The sequence below is a fragment of the Nematostella vectensis genome, chromosome 5 (genome assembly GCF_932526225.1).
Source record: "Nematostella vectensis chromosome 5, jaNemVect1.1, whole genome shotgun sequence".
NCBI lineage: Eukaryota > Metazoa > Cnidaria > Anthozoa > Actiniaria > Edwardsiidae > Nematostella > Nematostella vectensis.
The window spans coordinates 8,945,920-8,970,180 of record NC_064038.1 but is presented as its reverse complement, the minus strand read 5'-3'; the positions used below and the strand labels follow the sequence as shown (position 1 = coordinate 8,970,180).

At 41.9% G+C, this 24,261-nt stretch overlaps 3 protein-coding genes across 4 annotated transcripts in view; 1 reads left to right on the top strand and 2 right to left on the bottom strand.

Moving 5' to 3' along the window:
* Positions 1 to 239: 239 nt before the first annotated feature.
* LOC116601852 (regulator of nonsense transcripts 1) lies at positions 240 to 16,334 on the bottom strand. Its single transcript, XM_048727619.1, has 26 exons — positions 15,864 to 16,334; positions 13,951 to 14,040; positions 13,332 to 13,499; positions 13,097 to 13,138; positions 12,478 to 12,574; positions 12,357 to 12,398; positions 12,129 to 12,202; positions 11,783 to 11,870; positions 11,183 to 11,366; positions 10,718 to 10,826; positions 10,315 to 10,434; positions 9,738 to 9,825; positions 9,359 to 9,429; positions 8,759 to 9,038; positions 8,095 to 8,300; positions 7,389 to 7,540; positions 7,039 to 7,156; positions 6,377 to 6,533; positions 5,966 to 6,108; positions 5,598 to 5,640; positions 5,457 to 5,514; positions 5,187 to 5,260; positions 4,555 to 4,806; positions 3,524 to 3,646; positions 1,826 to 1,927; positions 240 to 1,684 (listed from the first exon to the last, which is right to left on the bottom strand). Exons 1-26 carry the CDS (start codon positions 16,211 to 16,213, stop codon positions 1,538 to 1,540), a joined length of 3,378 nt encoding a protein of 1,125 aa, XP_048583576.1. The 5' UTR covers positions 16,214 to 16,334; the 3' UTR covers positions 240 to 1,537.
* Positions 16,335 to 18,633: 2,299 nt separating this feature from the next.
* LOC116601854 lies at positions 18,634 to 20,563 on the top strand. The gene has a single exon (XM_032362652.2). It carries the CDS (start codon positions 19,237 to 19,239, stop codon positions 20,344 to 20,346), a length of 1,110 nt encoding a protein of 369 aa, XP_032218543.1. The 5' UTR covers positions 18,634 to 19,236; the 3' UTR covers positions 20,347 to 20,563.
* An 884-nt stretch (positions 20,564 to 21,447) lies between these two features.
* Positions 21,448 to 24,261, bottom strand: part of LOC5518160 (C-myc promoter-binding protein) — a 40,460-nt gene continuing 37,646 nt past the window's right edge. For both annotated transcript variants that reach the window (XM_032362665.2, XM_048727706.1), the window contains exon 40: positions 21,448 to 23,735. In XM_032362665.2, coding sequence (XP_032218556.1) covers positions 23,551 to 23,735 — 185 coding nt within the window. In that variant the 3' untranslated portion in view covers positions 21,448 to 23,550. The remainder of the gene's footprint in view (positions 23,736 to 24,261) is intronic.

Below are 24,261 nucleotides of genomic sequence, written 5' to 3'. Positions count from 1 at the left end.
CCGTGGAAAAATTAAAAATGTTAAGTCAAACTAGAACAAAGACATAGTGTATTAGTATTAAGTAAACTTAATAGTATTTCACGGGTTTTTGAAAACCAGTTGCATTTTGACTGGGCTACCACAGGCATCCCAGTAAAAAGTCGGGTTTTGGGCATGAACTCTTCTGCTCTATGACTCCCGCTCATATTCACAGCAGAAAACCCAAGGAAAACTCATTCATCAGTATAAACAGAGGCTAATCGTTTTAAGATGAAGACTTTATTCAAGATTTAGACAGTGGACACTAGTCAATCTCTTCTCGATCCAGTGAATCTTCTAATCGAGGATCCTTTTTATGAACCATACTACAACTACATTTTGCACTAACATGAAAATCATGAGTAGCCGTAAATAGACAAGTCCAAATAGTCGATGTGACAACAATGTATCGAGTGCACACAGTAGTATATAGGGGAGCGAAAGGGATAAAAAAGAGGAGAGCTTTTCACCGGCCTCTCACCCAAAGAACGCGCGACCTCGTCCACTCTGCTGCTGCTCGTGGCTAGTTCACTTTTAAAACCTTGGCCGCGTGTTACTTTGTTATATCAAACAACATCATTATAGCGAGGAATCAAACGTATTTGCCTATTCACCAAACATTTCGAATAAACTATTAAATCCGGCAAGTCATTGGCCTTTAATTCTCGTAAACTATCATACTCCATTCAGCACTTCACGTAGAATCTTTTACCTTTACATTCGCTTAAACTTTCTCCAATAGAATTGCTTTATTTAAATGTCTATCTGAGTAAACGTCGTCCTTGTAAATAGTTGCCTTGGTCCGTTCTCTTGAACACCGCGCCTGGCATTCCCACCCAGATCATGGACGTGGGTCACATGCATTTCGTAATCCAATGCTTCAAGTATTCAACGAAGTCCCGAGTATATGACCTCACATCCGAAAAATTAATACCGAGGTTACGGTCAGGATATTAAGACTAGAAGACAGAGGGCAAAGTTCACTGTTTCTTCAACAAACTCCATAGAATTACCCAAAGATGACAAGAAGCCAAAAACATGTCCACGATTTACATTGTAGGTTTGCCCAAAGATAACATAAAGCAAAGACACTGGAAAAATCTCATCGTTTCTTTCACGAGTTGCATATTCTTGGCCTAGATAACAAAGCCGCACACATTGCAATATGAGCAAGAGGTCGCTGCCGATTGCTTTTTAACAGTGAAGTAAGACTGAAAAGTAGTATTCGGTCCAGAGATTATCAGGAACATTTTAAAAACAAAACCAGTGCGAACTCAACGTCGCACAAGACCCCAATTCACGGGGTAGGAACTTCTTGAGGGATAACATCTTGAGACAACTTTCGCTTGCTTCGCGCACAGCAAGCTGAGGGGGCTTCATTCCCTCCACTGTTCTCGCCCTTGGACTCCTCCCATGCGCATCACTTCTCTCCTCCAAATGGCACTGATGGCGATGTCGCCACGGAGATCCCGGCGGCCGCCGATGGTAGCGGGCCTCGGGGACTGCTTGGGAAGCAGTACTAGTACTGTGAGGCGTAGTTCGGCTGGGACGCGTAGTCCGGCTGCGAGTTGAGGTAGCCGCCGCGATCTCCCTGATACGTGGAGTCCTGAGAGAGGACGGCATCGGCCTGGGACTTCAGGTTGAAGTCGTCACCCATGTAGCTGTCCTGTTCGGGAAAACAATACCAAAGATCGATGTGAACTCATAGTTGATACTCTAAATAAACCGCCAAGCAAGGCGGATTCAGGGTCTTCAAGACACATCGGGTAGTGGGCCGAAAGGTGTCAGGCGGGGATGTGTGTATTACCTGGGATAGGTCAGGCTGCGAGAGGGGCTGTGAAGCCATTGGCTGACTCATTGACATGCCACCCTGGGTCAGTGGCCCCTGGGACAGTGGCTGAGACGCGTCCTGAGGAGAAACGACAAGGCAAAGGGTGAATTACTGGGTTGATTACAATACTATTCTCTTTAAATGAAATATAAGATATTCAATACATTAAACCTGAGGGTAACTAGGAGTAGACTGCTATGTATACACGTACCTGGCTTGCCTGGCTGGCTCCACGTAAGCCTCGTGGTATACATATGTACCCGGCAATCTACACTAGTGCTATGTATACACGTACCTGGCTTGCCTGGCTGGATCCACGTAAGCCTTGTGGTATACATATGTACCTGGCAATCTACACTAGTGGTATGTATACACGTACCTGGCTTGCCTGGCTGGCTCCACGTAAGCCTCGTGGTATTCATATGTACCTGGCAATCTACACTAGTGCTATGTATACACGTACCTAGCTTGCCTGGCTCGCTCCACGTAAGCCTCGTGGTATTCATATGTACCTGGCAATCTACACTAGTGCTATGTATACACGTACCTGGCTTGCCTGGCTCGCTCCACGTAAGCCTCGTGGTATACATATGTACCTGGCAATCTACACTAGTGGTATGTATACACGTACCTGGCTTGCCTGGCTCGCTCCACGTAAGCCTCGTGGTATACATATGTACCTGGCAATCTACACTAGTGGTATGTACTGTATACAAGTACCTGGCTTGCCTGGCTGGCTCCACGTAAGCCTTGTGGTATACATATGTACCTGGCAATCTACACTAGTGGTATGTATACACGTACCTGGCTTGCCTGGCTCGCTCCACGTAAGCCTCGTGGTATACATATGTACCTGGCAATCTACACTAGTGGTATGTATACACGTACCTGGCTTGCCTGGCTCGCTCCACGTAAGCCTCGTGGTATACATATGTACCTGGCAATCTACACTAGTGGTATGTACTGTATACAAGTACCTGGCTTGCCTGGCTGGCTCCACGTAAGCCTTGTGGTATACATATGTACCTGGCAATCTACACTAGTGGTATGTATACACGTACCTGGCTTGCCTGGCTGGCTCCACGTAAGCCTCGTGGTATTCATATGTACCTGGCAATCTACACTAGTGGTATGTACTGTATACAAGTACCTGGCTTGCCTGGCTGGCTCCACGTAAGCCTTGTGGTATACATATGTACCTGGCAATCTACACTAGTGGTATGTATACACGTACCTGGCTTGCCTGGCTGGCTCCACGTAAGCCTCGTGGTATTCATATGAACCTGGCAATCTACACTAGTGGTATGTACTGTATACAAGTACCTGGCTTGCCTGGCTCGCTCCACGTAAGCCTCGTGGTATACACATGTACCTGGCAATCTACACTAGTGGTATGTACTGTATACAAGTACCTGGCTTGCCTGGCTCGCTTCACGTAAGCCTCGTGGTATACATATGTACCTGGCAATCTACACTAGTGGTATGTACTGTATACAAGTACCTGGCTTGCCTGGCTCGCTTCACGTAAGCCTCGTGGTATACATATGTACCTGGCAATCTACACTAGTGCTATGTATACACGTACCTGGCTTGCCTGGCTCGCTCCACGTAAGCCTCGTGGTATACATATGTACCTGGCAATCTACACTAGTGGTATGTACTGTATACAAGTACCTGGCTTGCCTGGCTGGCCGGGATGTGGTGATGGTACGGCATATGTGGCTGGGGCTGGCGCTGTCCACGTGGGCGCTGTGGCTGCTGAGGCATACGCCCTCCATGAGGCATGCGACCCATCGGCTGAATAAACAATTAAAATGTTAGGTGGCATATACCGGAAACAAATTGATCAGTGTTCTGTTGCACATCGAAAAAAGGTCAGTCACTGTGCGCCAAGCTTTCTAGGCCTTAAAAAAGAGGGCCAATCACGCCCAAAACATTTTATGCTCCTGTACAATACCGAGTGTCATTTTTTTTTTCAAATTTAATTAATTAACAAAGAGGGTGTTGATTGGCATTCTTATAGGCTACAGTAAATCACAGTTTGTTTTTCCTATTCTGGACCCTAAGAATGTGTACGTATGAACAGATGGAAACTTTTGCCAACATTTTTTCTCCAGATTTCTCCTATTCTGGACCCTAAGAATGTGTACGTATGAACAGATGGAAACTTTTGCCAACATTTATCAAATGTGTAACAATAAAGTCATCCATATATAATCTACAAGGTGTAGAAGCCAAACTAGAAACAACACGGATTCAAAAGTTTCCGGATTCGTTTGCCAATAACGCATTACTTGGTTCACGTCCACAGTATTGTTTTCGCAGCGTGTTCGCCTGGAACAAGCTGTCCACACTAACACGGATACAAACGTTTGAAAACGCTGAAAGGTACGGGGAAACGTCATTTTTACGATATGTGCGTGCTCAAAGCAGCAGACGTGCCTGCGATATGACGCCATCGTTTTCATTTTGATACGGATTCGACCGTAAACACTACCGACCAAAGTATACAGATTCATTTTTATTCACTTTCGACAGCGTTTTCAAAAGTATCCGGATCCGCTGGATCCAGCGAGCGTGTTTGTGTGGACGGAAGGCCTAAATGTATCAAAAAGTATACAGATCCAAACAAATCCGTGTTAGTGTGGATGGCCCCTTAATCTTTCGAGAAGGGGAATCAGGTGTTTTGAAGGTCAACCCCTTACCTGTCCGAAATAGGAATGATGATGGGGCGGGGGCACGGGTGGTATGAACATCCCAACTGGTACAGGGATGCTGGCTGCTGCTGCCGGTGGGATGCCACGCTCTGACCCAATGTAGCCAAGCCTATCATGGGTGCGGTAGTAGTTGTCATGGAAGGCAGCTGGGTCCATGCGTGGAATCTGCCTGTCATAGACGCCTCCTGGGATGAGAGCCTCACGGGCATCGAACATTGTAGTGCTCATGAAACGACCACCCTGAGAATTTAAACAAATGTGGTCATAACCTTACTGAATCCCCATTAATTCAGAAGACAGCTATTGGAATTATAAGTTTTATTGTGAAAAAATAAAAACGATTATTACTTTCCGGAAACTAGACAAGGAGTTAGCGGTATGCTGTACATTTTCAAATGAACTTGAACTCGAGCCCCAACTTACTCAAATCCATTAAAATACCCCTTCAGAGTAAGCCGTTTTCTGCTGCACATTGTATTGCCTACAATTTTATCAAGTTCAAAACAAGGGAGGGGATTTAATAGAGGGAGTGCCATAGGGACTTTCTGTCTTAATGTTATAAGCTCAGATGTAGGTACAGTAGATGGGAAGGCACATATATGAGAAGCATAGGGCATTACCGGATTGGTCCTGTTGACCAGCTTGCGGGGCTTACTGAACTGAATCATGCTCTCCTTCAAGTTGTTCAAAGGACCTGGGTAAAACATGGAAAGTCAGCATTAGCGATAAGTCCAGAGAAGTGGATAGGTTTGCTCAAAGGGCCTAGAAAAAACATAGAGACAACTGAATAGAAATGTTCACTCAAGGGTCCTGAACAAAACATGACAAAGTCAGCATTAGCAATAAATAGAGAGAAGTAATTTTAAAAGTGCTGTAGCAAGTCTGCATACCCTCTACAAGAGCCTTGTTCTCCTTGTAGTAGTTCAACAAGTGATTCCACAGGGGTTGCTGAAAAAACAAGCATATGTGAGTTAAGTGAGGTTTACGAAAAATATTTTTGGCTGAATACATTGTTCTGTAACTGCACTTACCCGAGAAAGGATTTTCGGGTTCCCAATTACAATGATACCATACCTGAAATACAAGAGAAAAACAGCCACGCTTAATCTTACAAAGGGATAATAAGGGGAGGGGAAGGCCACCGGTCTTTGCTGGTGTCCTAGAAAATACTATAGCGCTGGCTACATTAAGAGCTTCTATGTTTAACAAACATGCTCCACAGACATACTTCAGTTAGTGATCTCACCGGGAAGACTTTGCTTAGGGACAACCTTGGAAGTGGATCATTCAAATAAGAAGGGTTCATCTTTCTTCCTCTTTGTTGTTTCACTGTTATCCAAACTACAACTTGGGTAGTAACTAGGTTGCAATGAGAACAATCATACAGAATCAGACATACTTGGCCCTGGTCAGTGCGACATTCAGACGCCGCGGATCGTTGAGGAAGCCAATTCCCTGGTGTTCATTGGACCTGACACAGGACAAGATGATGTAGTCCTTCTCTCTTCCCTGGAAAGCATCCACACTAGCGACTTCTACCTCCTGAAAACATTAAAAAACATTCAAGGCCTAGTTCCAAATAGTACTAAAACATCAAGGACTTGTTTCCACCAGTAATTTTCTCTTTTTGCTTATTCAACACTACAGAGAACTGTCATACAACTTATACCCTTGGGCCAAAAAGTGTTAGTTACATTGAGGTGTCCACTTATAGGAAATATTTATGGGAGTTTAAAATATAAGAGAGTGTTATAAAGAGAGTGCAGGCTTTGAAATGGAGGACACAGTTCATGGCTAATGATTATCTCACCATGTATAAGTTGGCATGGAGGGATCCACTGAACTGCATGTACTGCACAATGTATGCCCTCTGCCCCTCGTATGGTGTAATGACACCGATCTGCTCTGGCTTGATACCTGCTCTCAGGAATCGTGTCACTATTTTCTCCACATTAGCAGCTTCAGTCCTGTCAACACACAATATAGGTCTTTAGACTACAGCATAAATACCACCCGGGTAGAACATAGGATAACCTAGGGTAGGGTAGAACCTAGGGTAGAACATAGGATAGAGCATATAACATAAATAGCATCAGGGGATTTTTTAACTGGGTAAGTTAGGGGTGCTTCTACGAAAAGCATAAAACATAGCATAGAGCATAGAACATAACCTAGAGTAGAACATAGCATATAACATAAATAGCACCAGATTTTTTATCCGGGATAAGTTAGGGGTACTTCTACCAACAGCATAGAACAAAGCATAGAGCATATAAAATAAATAGAACCAGAGAGATTTTTTAATTGGGTACAGTAAGTTAGGGGTGCTTCTCCCAACAGCATTTGAGGCTGCAGTACTGTAGCTGAGGTAAGCAAGTGCAAAAATCAAACCCTAATTATTACCTGTTAAGATAAGACGTGCTGTATTGTAGCTGAGGTAAGCAAGTGCAAAAATCGAACCCTAAGTATCACCTGTTAAGATAAGACGTGCCAGATGATGCAATCTCCTCTTGACCCATGGTGGTGTAGAAGAACATTGGCTTGTCCGGTATGGGCCAAGGGAAGTCCACCCCAGGCTGTTGTCTCTCAGCTACAATAGAGTAAGACAACATCACTTTGATGTACACAAGCACAGCATTTCAAGAGACTATCAAAACTTGAAAGGTTACAATAACAGAAGCATTATGTTTTATACAATGGACACGGAGTGCAATATTCTCGTTGTTGTTTCCTTATGTCTTCCAAACTATACATAAGTATAGTTCTGTTTCTATCTGTATCTGATGATCTGTATCTTAAGTATCTGACGTTAGGCAACATACCCAGTGTCACACCATTCTGGAGGGTGCCATCGTAGAAGAGATTGGAGGGGAATTCACTGAGGACAGGGTGCATACGGTACTGGACTTGCAGCCTGATTGGCCGGATCCCCAGCACCACGAGACGCTCAAACAAGGACTGAGACAGGCCAGCACTGAAATTACAAACACAAGCCATCAAGAAAAATTGAAAGAAACGAAGGGCAACTCCCCTACAGCAGTTTTCAATATTATTCTCCTATATTCACAAGAATTTGAATATTGGAACTCGTAGTAAAAACTATTTGGTGCCTGGCTTAATTGGCATATCCAGCACGACTTGTAGCATGCAACATGTCTCCTGAATGTTTCCTATTTTAGCAACTGCCAAAAACATGATGTGCGTGAGAAATCATGTAGAGCGCGACATGAAAATGTTTCTCAACTATCCCAGAAACATGGTACAAGATTTGTCGCCCGCCACAACGTCTCTCTGGGTGGCTAAACTAGGAGACATGCAGGCAACATGTCATGCGTAGCTTAGCCGGGGCTTTAAACATATTTTGAACTTGAGTTGTTTTTTCTCTGCATGCCTTAACAAGAATGAATTCTGTTATTCACATAACTATCCATTTCAAACATCTTATTCAAGTGAGTAACTTCTATGCATGCAATAGATTATTGTTAATCAAGTAAAAGACAAAAAAAACTGAAAAAAAGCTAATCTTACTTGGCTGCTTTCTTGCACATGACAACAGGTCCAAGTTGGCAGTGATCACCCACAAGGATGAGCTGTTTGCAGCCCAGCACCACAGGAACCATGCACTCGGGCTCAGTGGCCTGTGTCGACTCATCGATCAAGACAGTCCTGAAGCGGAACTTGGACAGACGAGGGTCTCCGGCACCCACACAGGTGGTGCAGATCACGTCAGCATGCTGTGGATTATACACTAGCACCATCAGAATGACGTGGTGACCATAACATGCACTACACACAGGTATGCAGATCACAGCATGCTGTGGATCATATGCCATCACCAACACCATGATATGACGACCATCACATGCACTACACACAGGTATGCAGATCTCATCAGCATGCAGTGGATCATATGCCATCACCAACACAATGACATGACGACCATCACATGCACTACACACAGGTATGCAGATCACATCAGCATGCAGTTGATCATATGCCATCACCAACACAATGACATGACGACCATCACATCCACACTGGTGGTGCAAATCCCATCAGCATGCTGCGTATTATACACAAGCACCATCAGAATAACATAACAACCCTCACATTCAAACAGATTACTTGCCCATTGTGTGATTAATTGTTGGCAATTCAGAAACAGGAAACCAATTATCAAAATCCTTCTGACCTGCAAGAGTTCACGCTCACAGTTCCTCTTCAGGGTGCGATAACGCTTCTCATCTGTCGCAGACAGCTCCCCAAGCTCATCCTTCAATTGCTGTAGCTTCTGCAGCTCTGGGACACTGTCCATGTTGCGCACTTGGTTGTGCAAAGCCAAGAACCCCACAGGGGAGTCAATGGCTTCCCGACTTTTGGCACAAAGTCGCACCACTTTCAGGCCAGTCTTGTGGATCTTCTCAGTCAACTGATCAACAGCAATGTTACTGGGTGCACACACAAGCACTTGGCTACAAAATAAAAAGAGACAGGTTAATTCAAGATAACATTGGATGTTCCTAGGTAAACACACAACCACTTGCCTACATAACAACAAAAAATGGGTTAAGTCAAGGTAACAATGGATGTTACTGGGTTAACACACAAGCATTTGTCTATGTAACAACAAGAGATACATAGGTTAATTCAAGCTAACACTGGATGTCACTCGGTCACCAGCCAGTATCGTAAGAAGTGCCTGGTTGATACAGAAGGCCATTGGATGTTACAGAGCAGACAGATGACTTTAAGGGTTACCCTGGAAGAGACAGTACGTAGCATTAGAACTTACCCATTGTTTTGCTTGGCCAGGTGGTGTACAATAGAGGCAGAGGTGACAGTCTTGCCAGTTCCTGGAGGACCCTAGATGACAACCATACAGTACATTTGATACAGTACAATAACAGATTTCTAACACTGCGAGAGATGGAATCTTTATGGCAACCATTATCTACAGTATGTGATTATATAGAATACTGTCTCCATGAACAATATACATTAGACACTGTGTTTTGTTCTGGAAGTCTTAAAACATGCCTTATATTTTGTGCTTATGTTAGTACAGTATTATTAGAATATACCAAAGCCAATTTGCATATAAAATCTGGGTTATATAATTCATACTACTGTGATTCTAAAGCGAATTTGTCTCCATGATGGCCACATTTTACCTGGATGAGGCTAAGTGGCCTTTGCAGCACTGTCTTGACGGCGTACACCTGGGAGTGATTTAGCTCAGGCAAACCAGGAGCAGAGAACCTGTTGACATATTCACATTATTCCCTTATGTAGTTGTATTCCACAAGGGACAGCACCATCAGCATTTATAGTTTAGATAAAGAAATCTGAAGATTCAAGAAATCTGGAGCAAACTCAATTCACAAGGAAAACAATCCAGATCAATAATATGTTCAAAAAGATTGTAAAGGACAATATTCTTTCTCAAAAAGCAGCTATTGATTTATAGATATGATTATACTTTATTTCATCAAATCAGCCACATGTAAATTTAATAATAAGTATTCCTTAGTAAAACAAATCAAGAACATTGATATATTTTAGTAGACACACTAATAAGTCTCTGACAGGGGTCTACGTCTCATAAGCATTGTGCTAAAGTCTCAAGCAAGAGGCAAGTACAGGCTTTTATTATTGGACTAGTTTTTTCCAGAAACATCCAAGGTACTGTATGTTAGAGGATGTCTTTAGTGCAACTTATTGCTTACAAAAAGGTTCATTGTGCGGTACCTCTTGGGCAGTTGACACTTGACCATCTGCTCCTCCACTTCGTGGCCGAGCAGCTTATGGTAGACATACCCACTGACAGATGTCTCATCTACAGCAAACGTCTTCATGCCAGCCTGCATCCTACACCAAACACGCTGTCAGCATCTAACAGGTATTCTATAGTCATGTTTCACACATTTCACCAGGTGAAAGCAGGGCGAAAAAAGAGCATTTATGTCAGGAGCTTTTTATAAAACATTAAGTGGCTAATTAAAGGGGAGATGGTGGCTAGGCTGATAAACCTGGTATGGATCCTTGAGATCTGAGTCCTTGTGTTTCAACTCTAAGCATGCTGTACCAAGTACTGCAATAATTAATGTCCAAACGAAATGCACAACTGATTACATATGTCTTGTGACCATACCTATCAAATGATGTTGATTTCCACACAAAATCCACAACAAAGTTGTGTGTACACTCAGTAGGGGCACCAACGTTACTGCGCAGCTCAATGCCAACCTCCTCACCAAAGTCTGAATAGTGTTAAGGAAACAAACATGCATGCAACTTTCTTCTTTTGGAAAAAAAAAAATTTGCGTCTGACTTGTGTTGCTTTGGTTTGAATATGAAATATATAATTACTTTAGAAAACATCATTTTCTTAAAATTATTTTATGCTTCAACAAAAGAATGGAGACATTCTTATGGCGAAATAGTTTGCTACTGGAATATTTGCATTGATTCATTTTCATGCAAAAAAAAAAAAAAAGATTTGATCTAAGAAAAGAGTACACTGAGTAGACAATTGGAATACTTGGAGATAAGAGCCCAGGCAAAGTCAGTAAATAGTTATCATTAGTAAATACTTTTGTAATATTGTAGTGGATACTGTTTGGTATCTTGATGACATGGCCAACACCCTGCCATGGTTTGTGAAGCTCTCCAAGGTACCGCAGCCGCAACTCGTCACCCTGCATTAGTCTCATCTCATCATTGGTCTTGGGGAAGGTGAAGAAAGCAATTCTCTTCTTGTTCAGGCCGATGTCCCATCTGACAACAATATCCCCTTGGGTCTGAATGTGAAATGGCATCAGAGTATTATAGACAATGACAAATATATTAAAATTATATTAAATTATTTATTATAATATATTTAAATTCCTTGTCAAATAAAGGCTCCCTGCTGTCTAAAGTCTTTTCAAAGACTTAGCACATAATATGTAAAATTGTGGTGAAGCAATCAACAATCCTTTCCTAATGCAACCTTGAAAATAGAATCTGATGCATCGTATATAAAACTCTAAATTATTCACTGGAAAACCAGTACTGAGCATAGTGTATAACTATCAAGTCAAGATGGTAGCAGGTTTATAAACCTGAAGTGACTCAATTAGTCCAGGATAATGCGCTCGTGTTTTAATTGGTCTGTTAACAAAAAGCATGCCTGAAAAACAGTGTGCGTACTGTATGTTTGAGTGTAGTACAGTACCTGTGACTCCTTGAGCCTCTTGTCATAGTCGGCTTCAAGCTTGACCAGAGGACCAAAGATATTCTGGTACTGGTAAGCGTCCTCATACCTGCAAGAGGGGAAACAATATTAGAGATGGGTGACATATATACTTGACAAAGGGGACAGGTATAGGAACACTGTACTTCATATTTAATTTATCCAAAGTCTTTCAGTCAAAGAAAAATCTATGTGTTGGCAATATAGAAAGCAGAGTATACACAAAAAAGACTCGCATCTTTGATTGTTTTAAAGTGTAGCATGGATCAAGATCCTTGACACTGCACTTCTATGCATGGAAGAGAATAACCTTTACTTGCATACAAACCTCAAAAGCACAAGCTGAGGCTCATCGTCTACTCCTGGTTTATCAAGATCCTCCAGTTTTGCGTCTGGACTATCCTGTTGGTAAAATGACAAAAGAAGCTATACAAATACCGACTAACTTTCTCAATCCTACAGTACTACAGGTGCCTTTATTTTAAATCTAACCAAGTTGAAATAACAAAATGAAAAGGAACATTTTTAACTAGACCGGATTAGTTAGTCCCTTTACCTTCCACAACTCTTCAAGCTTGTTGATTTGCTGAGCAGAGATCTAGGAGTGGGGAAAAAACATCAAGATTTAACAATTGAGACAGAAAAAAAAAACATTTAAATGACCAATAGGAGCGGACCTGTCTCGCACGTAACTGGTCTTCATCCGGCGGAACCTTGACGAGCCATGACAAGAAGCAGCGGTCATTGATGAGGGGCTGCCATTGTGTCTGGTCCCTACACAATACAATCAGTCTGTCAGTTCACCACTGTTGGCTTACATTTAGGCTTATGAAAAATAACAGATGATTTTTCTTTAAATTTGCAGAGAGACATTACTTATAATGTACTTATAATGGCATGGTGGTAATGTAGTTGCAAGTCTTAAATGACCATGCAAATTTTCTTGTTATAGTGGAGCTTGGGGGATCTTATAATATGGTTATTCACCATGTTTTGTCCCTATCCAATCATACAATATTGATAATGATATGGTTTTGTGTATTCTATTCCAAGCCAAAATTCTTTTGGCATAATCGATGAAAACTATTATTCATGTTACTGACTTAGGATACATTGTTTCACAAGGGAATAATAGAGCATTATATTGCTATGCAGCAAACTCATTATAAAATTGTGTTACCAAGATCACCAACATAAAAACTGAGCAGAAGCACATTCTCAGGAATTTTAATATATTGAACCTGGAAATAATGAACTGAAAATACTGTACAAATAGTAAAATCTGCAGGTACTCACCAATTCATGTCCTTCAGACTGCTTTGCGTGGCACAAGGTTGCCTAAGAGAAAGGATCCACGTGGTAGAGTTAACAATGATTTTCTCCCTGTCTTGTACTTTATTTTTTTTCAAACAATACTCAACATTTATTAATTTTTACAGTCACATGTTTGTGACAAAATACAGCTGTTGTCAAATTTAAGAAGCACCGCTTAAGATGCTGCCCTGACATGTGGACAATTCGTCTAATTTACCGGCAAAGTAGCACAACCACTGAGTCAGCCTTGGCTGGGATGAAGCCGAGGAGAAACACATTACGGCATGTGCAGTTATAGCACTCCAGGACTGTCTCGCCAAGAGGCCCGTCCTTGTGAAGGGTGACTTCCTTGTGTTTGGCACGAACCAAGTGGTTGATGATGTGGCTGGAGAAAAAGAAACACAAACATTTTTATTAGTTGTTGTTTTAAATAACAAAGAGGATAAATGCATAAAGGTTGCTTTCCTCAATCAAGTCAAATCAGGTTCATATCAAAGGGAAATGATACTCCACACTAACACGTCGTCCACACTAACACATCGTCCACACTAACATGTCGTCCACACTAACACAGATTCGTTTGGATCAGTATACTTTCTGATACGTTTAGGCCTTCCGTCTTGAATCAGTGTTAGTGTGGACGGCTGGATCCAGGCGAACGCGATGCGAAAACAATAGTGCGGATGCGTATCAAGTGATGCATTTACGGCGAAACGAATCCAGATACTTTTGAATCGTGTTAGTGTGGACAACCCCTTAGTTTGATTATTTGGTATATTACATTGCAGTAATGAAACTCCTCAAAAGCAAAAAATGGCTAAAATCCAAATCCTTACCTTCCAGAAGTGTTACCACGTCCATTGCAAAACCATTTCTTGCACTGAATGCACATCACAACAGACGCTGGATCGTGGATCCCACAGTACCTAAAATAAAAATCAGTACACAAGCTCATTTACAACAGTCTATAAAAAGGGTAAATAAATAATAAGGGAAATACAATGGAAAAGAAAAGAGGAACTGCATAATAAACGTAAATGTTTCATGGGTACCCACTAGTTGATCAAACCAGTCTATTATTTTATAAAGACCCCCCCGATCCATTATTAATATGATCATGCTATATTTCCTCAATTTGATGCCACTGGCTTTATTACTTTTGGCTATTTGACTACTATTTGACTTTGCCAACCTAGTTCAAGAGACATTTAAAGGGACAGCCCTGCCCACTGCTTAACACGACTTTCAGAATCATTTTTGTTTTCAAAAGATTTCCAGACCAGTCTCTTAAATGAGATACAGAACAAATCTTATTTATTTCACTTCTATCAAATATTGTGAACCAGCTACAAAGATCTACCAAATAAGCCTGAAAATTACCAGAACAAAAATATTACTGGTACAATTTACTGAATTATTGCAAAACTGTGACATTCTAAGGAAGGAAAAGGCAATTAGTTGTTGCTTGTTCACCTCTTAAAAAATCCCTTGCAATAGTGGGGATATGAAAGCTCAGTGGTATAGGCTTCCTTCCTTAATCAAGAGTACTCGGGTTCAAACCAAGGTCAAGTTGGCTTTGGATTTTTGAATAGGTGTAAAAACTTGGCTCTCTACATTAGGGACTGTAAATCCCTTGTATTCTTGGATAAAGACATTGAGCTGGATGTCCAGAGCTTTTCTCTGTGGTGTTTTACAGACAATACACTCAGCCCATTCAAGTCCGCAAAAGAAAAGAGCAAGTTAGCGAGCGGGGCTTTGGACCTAGCCACCAAAATCTAGATGGTTCGCTGTGATTGGTCAATTTTGGGGTTGCAAAATTAGCTTGTTTCAGCAGAGATTGATGTAGAGCAAAGTAAACGAGCTACACAGAAAGATCTGAGAGGAGGGTTTAAGTCTCTCACTGCTCAACATTAGCCTGTATTGATGACTTAAAAAAAAAATGCTGATGGACCCTGGCCTGTGATACTATCTTTAGTGACAGTGCTTACGCTTACACTTGTTAACTGCACAAAGCAGCTCTTACAAGTTAATGTAGTCACAAGAAAAGCAGAGTTGATCATGTGTTGGGATGGTAATTTGTGCTACGAACACCAAAGATTTCATTTCATTTTGCTTTTCACTTGTCACTTTGTGGTGGAAGATAAGAACAAACAAGTGATGAACTCTTTTAATAGTGTAACTATCAGACATGGAAGTCCTTTTCAGGAGAGCTAATTACATCTAAGCAAGTATAAACATCAGTTGCAAACCAAAGCCAATGCAAACCAAATGCAAATTAAAGGCCAATATCAAAGAGATAAGAAAAAATGCATATTATCTATAAAAAGTTATCTAAAATATCGAATTAATATAATCAAACTTCCAAATTGGATAGGATTTTAATTCATTTGAATGTAGCTATCTTCTAACTACAGCAACCTCAATAATTTTGAAAGATCAAGTGACGCATCATATACAATAAAAACAAACTGGAAATAAATGGACAAGAAAAATATGATGAATCAAACTTAACACAATTACAAGAGACGGTTTGTTAAAATACATATAATTTTGCGAGGATTTAGTGGGACTACTTTTCCCGGGGTTAGTCCTGTTTAAATCCCCTAAACACCCTTGAAATACACCAATTAACTTACCAAGAGTATTTATTTGGGGTTACCAAAGGAAGTATGAAAGCTGTGTCTACTGGAGCGATATTTTTCTAATTGAGACCCGATATTTTAAAGAGATAGCAGTTCAAATAACACACCTGCAAGCATGTGCTGGGAGATCTTTTTGGTAAAAAGTCTCGTCTTCTTCTTCTTCGAAGTTCAGCTCACCCAAAGAGTTCGCTACCTTAGAGACGCCGTCTTTAGCTTCGGAATTGGCTGGACCGTTAGCTAGGACATTTTCTTTCTTCTCTATGACGGTTCCGTTTAGCACAATCGGTTGGTTTGGTTCTGGTTGCGACGCTTGTGATTGCGTTTGTGTCTGCGAAGGGACTGTAAAGTCGTGAAATTCGTACTCACTTCCTTGTGTGTCGGCGCCAAAATCTGCTTCCTCAGTGTCTAAGAAAGTGAGAGTTTGTGAAGCAGGCCCGTATGATTCTACAGTGCTCATTTTGGGGGATTTAGAGATGACAGTTTGGTGTTATCCCCAACCAAAGTGCACACACTACCGGAAGACTTTTGAATCTCGCGTAGAACGTGGCCAAAAAGATGGCGTGTGTTTTTCGTGAGCTCTTTCGCAATCCCGAAGATTTTTCGGAAAAGAGTCGGAAAATTCCGATTTTTTATCGACTTCATCCAGTGAGAAAATGATCCATCCAAAAATAAGAACGGCCCAGCCTAAATCAAATTAGATTCTCTCATGAAAAGGTAAGTTTTGGCATAGATGTTAATCAATGGGTTTTTAATACTGCACAAAGCGAAGCTAAATTTTGAAAAAAACGTACCTAATTTTCCATGGGGGAGGGGGGGGGAGTGGGAGGGAGGAAGTTCTCTGATAAAAATCTAACCACCTCCGAAAGAACAAAAAGGGTTTCTTTATGCCTTTGCAGTATAAAGACCAAAGTCGCGTAGCTGAGATACTGATTACTTTTCCACCATTGCAGACGGTATCGGTGGCGACAAGGCTAAATTGTCTTCACCTGACGATTTCATGGATCATCCCAGCACAATACGCATCTTGGATGTGTGTTCTAACACCACTCCTTGCCGTGAGCTGCGACCTGTCACGGGAGGCCAGGTTTTAAGGTAACTTCACTCCCTTAAACCTGGAAAAGCGGCTGGGTGTGATGCCATTCCCCCTAAACTTCTAAAAATAGGTGAAACGGAGCTTGCTAGACCTCTTCTCTTTTTAATTCATGCATCAAGTCAAAGGTGTGGCCTGGCTCATGGAAGCTCGGTGATTGGACCCTGGTATTCAAGGAAGACGAGAAATATTCAAAGGAGAACTATAGACCCATTACTGTTTTGACTTGTGTTGATAAGGTCTTTGAAAAGCTTATATGCTGCAGAGGGTTTTGAAAGACACTTTTTCACTAACTCCTCGGCATACAGAAAATCACACAGCTGTGAGACGACCCTGATCAATCTAATAGAAGGCTGGAAAAAAAGCAAGGGATAATAAACTGTCAGTTAGCATCCTTTCAACAGATATGTCTAAAGCCTTTGATTCACTTCATCCACCACTGCTTCTGAGTAAGCTTAAAGCTTACGGCTTCCAAGAGAACTTGATAGCACTACTGGGTAGCTACCTTTCTGAAAGGAATAACCGGGTGCGCCTAGGCCGCCATGTCAGCTAATACAAGAATATCAATCGGGGATGTCCACAGGGTTCTGCTCTAGGTCCACTATTATGGAATATTTTCCAGAACGACCTATGCTATCACATTGATGGAAGTTTATCCATGTATGCTGATGATCATCAGATTTATTACACTGGAAGCGATCTTAGCACCTTGATTTCAGATCTCAGAGTGAGTGCAGACCATGCTACTCAGTGGTACGATTCAAACCTCCTAGCCGGCAATTTAAAAAAGTATCAGGTTATTTACATTTTACTGGTAATCGCCGAAAAAAACGCAGCTCTTTATGTGCATGGTGAAATAATAAATGACACTAATGAACTCAAACTACTATTAGTCCGGGACTTCGTTTCCTGAGCTAGACGGTCTCCGACACTTTAATAAAGTCTATCATCATCTCCACGGGACACGGGACGTTTATTCTCGGATTTGGCTACATACCAGAGTGATCTGGCTTATGATTTTTAGTTTTGTCTACAAATGGCACGTCTTGAGAACCAAAAGTGGACTTTCGGCCGTTGTGGGGGGAGAGAGGGAGGTGCGTTCGTACCACCAGCACCCCCCCCCCCCCCCCTCCCTGGGTACGGGCCTGACGAGCATTATATATATATATATTTTTTTTTTCACGATGAGAACTCTCGTCACTCATTTTTTTGTCAAAACCGCTTCTATTCTCCCGTCCGTCAAATAAATTCTGAATTTGTAACAGAATACATTTTGATCAGTTGATTGGGATTATAAATGAAAAGAAGAACAAACAGCGACGTTTCTCAATCCGGAGTAGATTCAATTGTCAAATTGAAAAGGAGGAAATGTCAATTAATAAAATGAAGGACAAAAACAGGATCGAGATATTTTGTCAACGTTTCGGACCTGAAGAAGGACTCAAGCAAGGCCTTTTCCCACGGGCCTTCATCATTACACATACCGGGAAATTATTAACGGTTTGTTATTTTCTTTTATTTTTGTATTCTATGATTTTTCATTTGCCTTATCAAGAATACACAGACTATCATGAAAAAACGTGAGCTGCATGCATAAAAATGACCCTCCCCCCCAAAAAAAAAAATAATAATAATGAAATTTTTCCCTCGCTTCGATATAACGGAAACCGATCCCTCGTCTCTCCGTACGTTCCCTGCGATACTCACTTATGTAACCCGTGTTAAACCGGCAGATTGACAAGGGTCACCTGTGTTTCCATGGCAACGTTCAGCAGGTTTCCAAAACCGTCACAAATCAAGACGGCAAATCCATATATAAGGAGCAATCGTTATCGGCCAGATCATCCTTTACCTTTCCTTTACCGTGTACTATATTTCTTCGGGAAGAGACTTTCTTGATTGTCCCAGGGCTGAGTGGTGACTTATTGGGGTTGGCCCTTTGCTCGGTTCAGTGGTCCTAACAGTCAAGACCCAAAAACCGTGACGACCTTTAATGTGTGTGAATCAGTGGTCACAACAGTCAAGACTAAACCGTGACGACCTTTAATTTGTGTAAATTTAGTCCTGGAAGATCATGGAGAAAGGAAGGCGATATGGGTTTTTATCATTATTTCCTGGAACTATGCGTTGAAATAACTATATAGCCCAAGGAATATTTCAATGGAGTCGATGATGCATGTCGTATTTTCACACACCCCGTGATCCACGTGATTACTGTCAAGAGCCAGAAGAAACTTCAAGACGTTTACTGGCCAAGCCATCTTTTCCATTGTTACCCATTGATTCTTAGGCCATAAACGTTGTTGCAATCAGAGGGGGATACCTCCGTTCTTCTGGTAAACGTTACTTGGTTCTTTTCTTGCCAGTACGGAATTCTTCATAAGAAACCAATGGGTCAGCAGATGGACAAACAGAGCATGTGCAGCTTGTTATCGAAGCCATTTGGGCATTTTTTCGCACGTTGCCTAGCCTTTGTCGCCTTTGTTTTGGTAGGAATTGAATTCATCGACTTTGCAACTTCCTTCGGAAGATATGCCCGCAAAATTCAAAATTTGGACTTGTCTATTGTCGATACTTGCTCGGAAGAATTCCGGGATTTACGCGAGCTGAGTTCAAGGATAGTAGGCGTGCAGGATTTCTTGCGAGAACCTAACTCCATCATTCGTCGGGATGCGGTTCTGGTAATCGGAGCTCCCGGAATGTTATCGGAGAGCGTCGGCAGACTTCTCGGGCAAGGTTCGGAAGCGCTATACTTGCCGGATATTCTCCGCCCAATGTCGTATTACATGAAGTACGTGCCTACGGTTGGCTACCCTCTTCTGGATGTTCTATTGGATAATTTATTCAGATGCCGTTTCAAAGAAAGTGAACTTCTACTTTCAAACGTTACAAATGAAAGTATTCGAAGGCACAAATCCGCGAGTTTTGCATCGTGTTTTCTGAATGCAACCCACCGAGATAAAAAGCCTTCTGATTGGCTCACATGTTCATGTCGCCATAGTAACCTCGTTGTGGCGCAGTCTGTCTTCGTGAATTCCTTGTCCGATCTTACGTCAATATCTCAGAACAGCGTCAAACCATACCGCTTGAAACTTGTCCACGTAGTACGGGATCCCCGGGAAGTTATAAACTCGCTGCTAACGAGTTATAGCACGCTTGAAACGAGTAATCACTCGCGCCATTTCGATGTCAAAACGACTGCGTATCGATTGTGCATGCGTATGCTATTGAATATGAATAGCGAGCTTCCTCCTGATCGATACAAACTCGTGTCTGTCGAACGACTGTTATCGGACACCTCTTACCTTCGGGAATTGTTTCAGTTCGCAGGAGTTCGGGTGAAAGAGACTATGTTTCTGCCACATCATAAGGCAAACACGCTCGCCAATGTTGGGCTGACCAGCAACACGTTACATCATTGGAGGAGAGAGATGAAGCTTGAGCATGCGCAGATAGTTGAGAAGGAGTGTGGCCGTGTTATGAAGTTGCAGGGACTTTAAGGTGGCTTATATGACTATTGATACCTAATAGAAGTGTGATGCCTCTTCTACGTGTGGCCGCTTTATGAAGTCGAAAGGTTCAAGAAAGACAAATTCCTCGTGCTTATAATAATCTTCCAGACCCGTAGCAGGGGGTGGGGCACTGGGTGGGGCACGTTCCCCCTCCCCCTCAATATTTTCAAAAAGTATAAGGAAATGAGCGGTAGGGGCGTGGCCGTGCCCCCCCCCCCCCAAAAAAAAAAAAAAAAAACATTTAGAGGTCTGCTACGGCATTGTCTTCTTATAACCGTCTACTTTCATAAATAGTATACCTTTTACGAAAAAACGGCTAAGCTAGAAAACTCCGAAACCACGCCATTTCCACACATTTCCGGAGAGGAGGTGTACAAAATGGTTTTTATTTCAAGATTCTATCGGATAGAAAAGTTCTAATTCGTGCGTTTTTGTAAGCGAGAGGATCACACTCACAAAGGCGCCATTTTCAAGATTCCACAGAAGCACAAAAATAATTTATTTCCCGGAGCTAAAGGACTAATGACCTTCAGACCTTCGTGTCTCTCAAGAAAAACACACTAAAAGTATACAGTAATAAGCCTATCCCTAAAAATATCATCGTACAGGGAAAATCTAGACAATTTCGGAAGATGTGTAAACAAACCTACGACGACGCATACTATTCCCCTAAAGCACCAGGAAGCCATATACATTGAAGGATTAAAATATTTCACGGGTAACCACTAGTATAATATAATAGTATAGTTTAGAAATGAACGACTCAGTTCATCCAGGTAAATATTAGTCTGTTTAGCAAGCGTTTCTGTGGAGTTTCAGCAGGAAAAGAGAGTGAGCGAGTAATATGGCCGCGTGAAAAATGGGGCGAGAGCAAAAAAGAGAAGGGGGAGGGGAGAAGAGGAAACTCTCTTCCCATTCTTTGCGCGGCCATATTCTTCGCTCGAAACTCCCCAGAAACGCTTGCTACGCAGGCTGGGTAATTATGTTTAATTAAACATTTTCCTTGAATGAACTGAGTCGTTCATTGCTAATAAACTAGGCTATTATATTATAGTTTTCTTATATATAGTAAGAAAACTAGAACATTTATTTAGTTGATAACTTTTATTTCTCTAAATTCTCCTGTCATCTCATTTCGCATAAGGACATCCTCTAGAGATTATAGATAGCATATATTATGCATGGGTCGTCGTTATTTTAAACAATTATGTATGGTTCCATGAAAAGCAGTTATATAATAGTCCCAGCCAACGGAGGAAATTGGGAACTACATTTTGTTTCCATACAATCACTGTAACTCGAGAAACCCCTTCAAGACCTCTGAGAGAATCTCCTCCGTTGGGAACTATTTCTGGAACATCTCAAGGGCTAGATAAATGCTTTAAAAAGCATCCAACTAGCCTGTCAAATGTACAGATACAATACAAAAACGAGCAAAATATTTCAACATTTTTTAAACAGTACTATTTCACTATTATATTACATCCTATCAAAGTGTATTGCACTATGTGGTGGACTTCCAGTTGGGTTTTAATGATAATATATTCACAACAGTCAAAGGTGTGACGTTACAATCAGAGTTTATGGACCACGCACCAATCAAAGATTTATAACACACCAATCACTGATGTTTCACGCACCAATCACAGATCTGTTTCACAATAGTTTGAGATGTCCTGCACCAGAAATATGTCGTGCAAGAATGACAAGCCACAAAGATAAGATAAAATATGGATTTTTAAGTAATGATAAATAAACTATTAAATCTAACTCTAGGATGCTACTAAGGTTGAATTCAAGATAGCTAAAATAGGAGAGATTAAAGGCAGTAAAAAATGGAAAATCTACGCATAAATTTGTAAAGACTGTGTACCTATCAAATCTTGATATGTAGAATACAAGATCCCTTTTGTAAATTATAGTAATGTTAAAGTCTTCATTAGCTATACAAGGCTAGAAGTTGACAGACGCGGAACGCACTGTTACGGTCAGCGGTCAGCCTCGTACTCTCCCAGTCAGCAGTATCAACAGTTGTATCATTCGCCCTGAAGCAGGTCATGGGTTTCCTGTGTTGTCTCCGGGTATAACTTAACACCTTGAGGGCCTCATTGGCTCTGAAGGGGAGCTTGGGTTTCCTGTGTTGTCTTAGGATATAACTTGTTACCTTGAGGGCCAAATTGGCTCTGAAGGGGAGCTTGGGTTTCCTGTGTTGTCTCAGGATATAACTTGTTACCTTGAGGGCCCAATTGGCTCTGAAGGGGAGCTTGGGTTTCCTGTGTTGTCTCCAAGTATAACTTGTTACCTTGAGGGCCCAATTGGCTCTGAAGGGGAGCTTGGGTTTCCTGTGTTGTCTCCAAGTGCGACTTGTTACCTTGAGGGCCCAATTGGCTCTGAAGGGGAGCTTGGGTTTCCTGTGTTGTCTCCAAGTGCGACTTGTTACCTTGAGGGCCCAATTGGCTCTGAAAGGGACCTTGAGTTTCCTGTGTTGTCTCCAAGTATAACTTGTTACCTTGAGGGCCCAATTGGCTCTGAAGGGGAGCTTGGGTTTCCTGTGTTGTCTCAGGATATAACTTGTTACCTTGAGGGCCCAATTGGCTCTGAAGGGGAGCTTGGGTTTCCTGTGTTGTCTCCAAGTGTGACTTGTTACCTTGAGGGCCCAATTGGCTCTGAAGGGGAGCTTGGGTTTCCTGTGTTGTCTCCAAGTATAACTTTTTACCTTGAGGGCCAAATTGGCTCTGAAGGGGAGCTTGGGTTTCCTGTGTTGTCTCCAAGTATAACTTTTTACCATGACGGTCCCATTGGCTCTGAAAAAGATCTTGGGTTTCCTGTGTCGTATTTGGGTATAACCGCTAAGAATAATGTAAACCCTGCTATGTCCCGTATGCAGACTACACGGGATCCCTGTGTTGCCAAATTTACAGCAAGCTGTGCTTCTGCAAGAGGTACATTCCTCAACTTGGGCTTCCTGTGTTTTTCAGCAGGTTTGGGTACTTATGCTGTCCTCCCTTACAGCAATATGGGCTAGCGTGTCTCCAATCCAAATCCACGCTGAGCTTTAGTAAACAGCCCTTTTCTCCGCGTGAACTGTGGTATCTCAACGTGCTTTTTTGGGACCCCTGCTCAATTACCCGTTTTCACACCAAGGTCTGCTCGTGTAAATGATCCTATCTTTTGCGTGGGCTTCCTGTCTGCTCATAGCAGGTTCATGTTGTTGAGGAAGTGCGGGAGCCTGGGCTGGAGTGCGGGTGGCGTAAACAAGCGCCTGCAGAACACTACCCGCGCGGACGGCGGTTTGTCCTCCGTACACAGTTTGTCGACGTACTCTTTGTTCTCCACGATGCGCTTGTAGGACTTTCGGTACTCGCGGTCATACGCCTCTGAAGATTTAAAGAACATCAATCAGCAACTTCTTTGTCATTGTTTACATTTGGAATTTCAAGGGTCTAATTGCAAGGAAAAACTTACAATTACCATTAAACATAAAAATCTGATACTTCATTAATGATGTTTGAAAGTATTTCAGTTACTTGCTTGAATTTACCGATGGAAATAGAGGTATTATGCAGGAGCGGCGTACAGCATATTATGAGGCAGAGACTTGACAAGAAAAGGATGAGGAATTCACATGATATTCACATGATTCACATGTTTGGGTTTGTCTTTCGCCTGAACGTTGTGATACACTCTTATTCAATGGAACCTCGGATTTAACATTTAACGAAGTGCCAAGGGACTGGGGACATCTGTTCGTTATATCGAGGGTTCGTTATGCCGAGGTTCTGTTTCATACGTTTTACCGTAAATTTGGCAGGGTTGAAGGTAAGTGTTGATTATACCGAGGACTTTGTTATATAGGGGTTCGTTAAATCGAGGTTCCACAGAAGAATGGTTCTTATATAAGAA

Bases quoted from the DNA above. Each gene is read 5' to 3' on its own strand.
- LOC116601852 (XM_048727619.1), bottom strand. From the start codon at position 16,213: ATGAGCACTGTAGAATCATACGGGCCTGCTTCACAAACTCTCACTTTC. The intron at 5,515-5,597 runs GTAAGTGCAGTT...TTGTTTTTTCAG, and splicing joins ACCCGAAAATCCTTTCTCGG to CAACCCCTGTGGAATCACTT. The intron at 3,647-4,554 runs GTAAGGGGTTGA...TTGTTTATTCAG, and splicing joins ATCATTCCTATTTCGGACAG to CCGATGGGTCGCATGCCTCA.
- LOC116601854 (XM_032362652.2), top strand. From the start codon at position 19,237: ATGGGTCAGCAGATGGACAAACAGAGCATGTGCAGCTTGTTATCGAAG.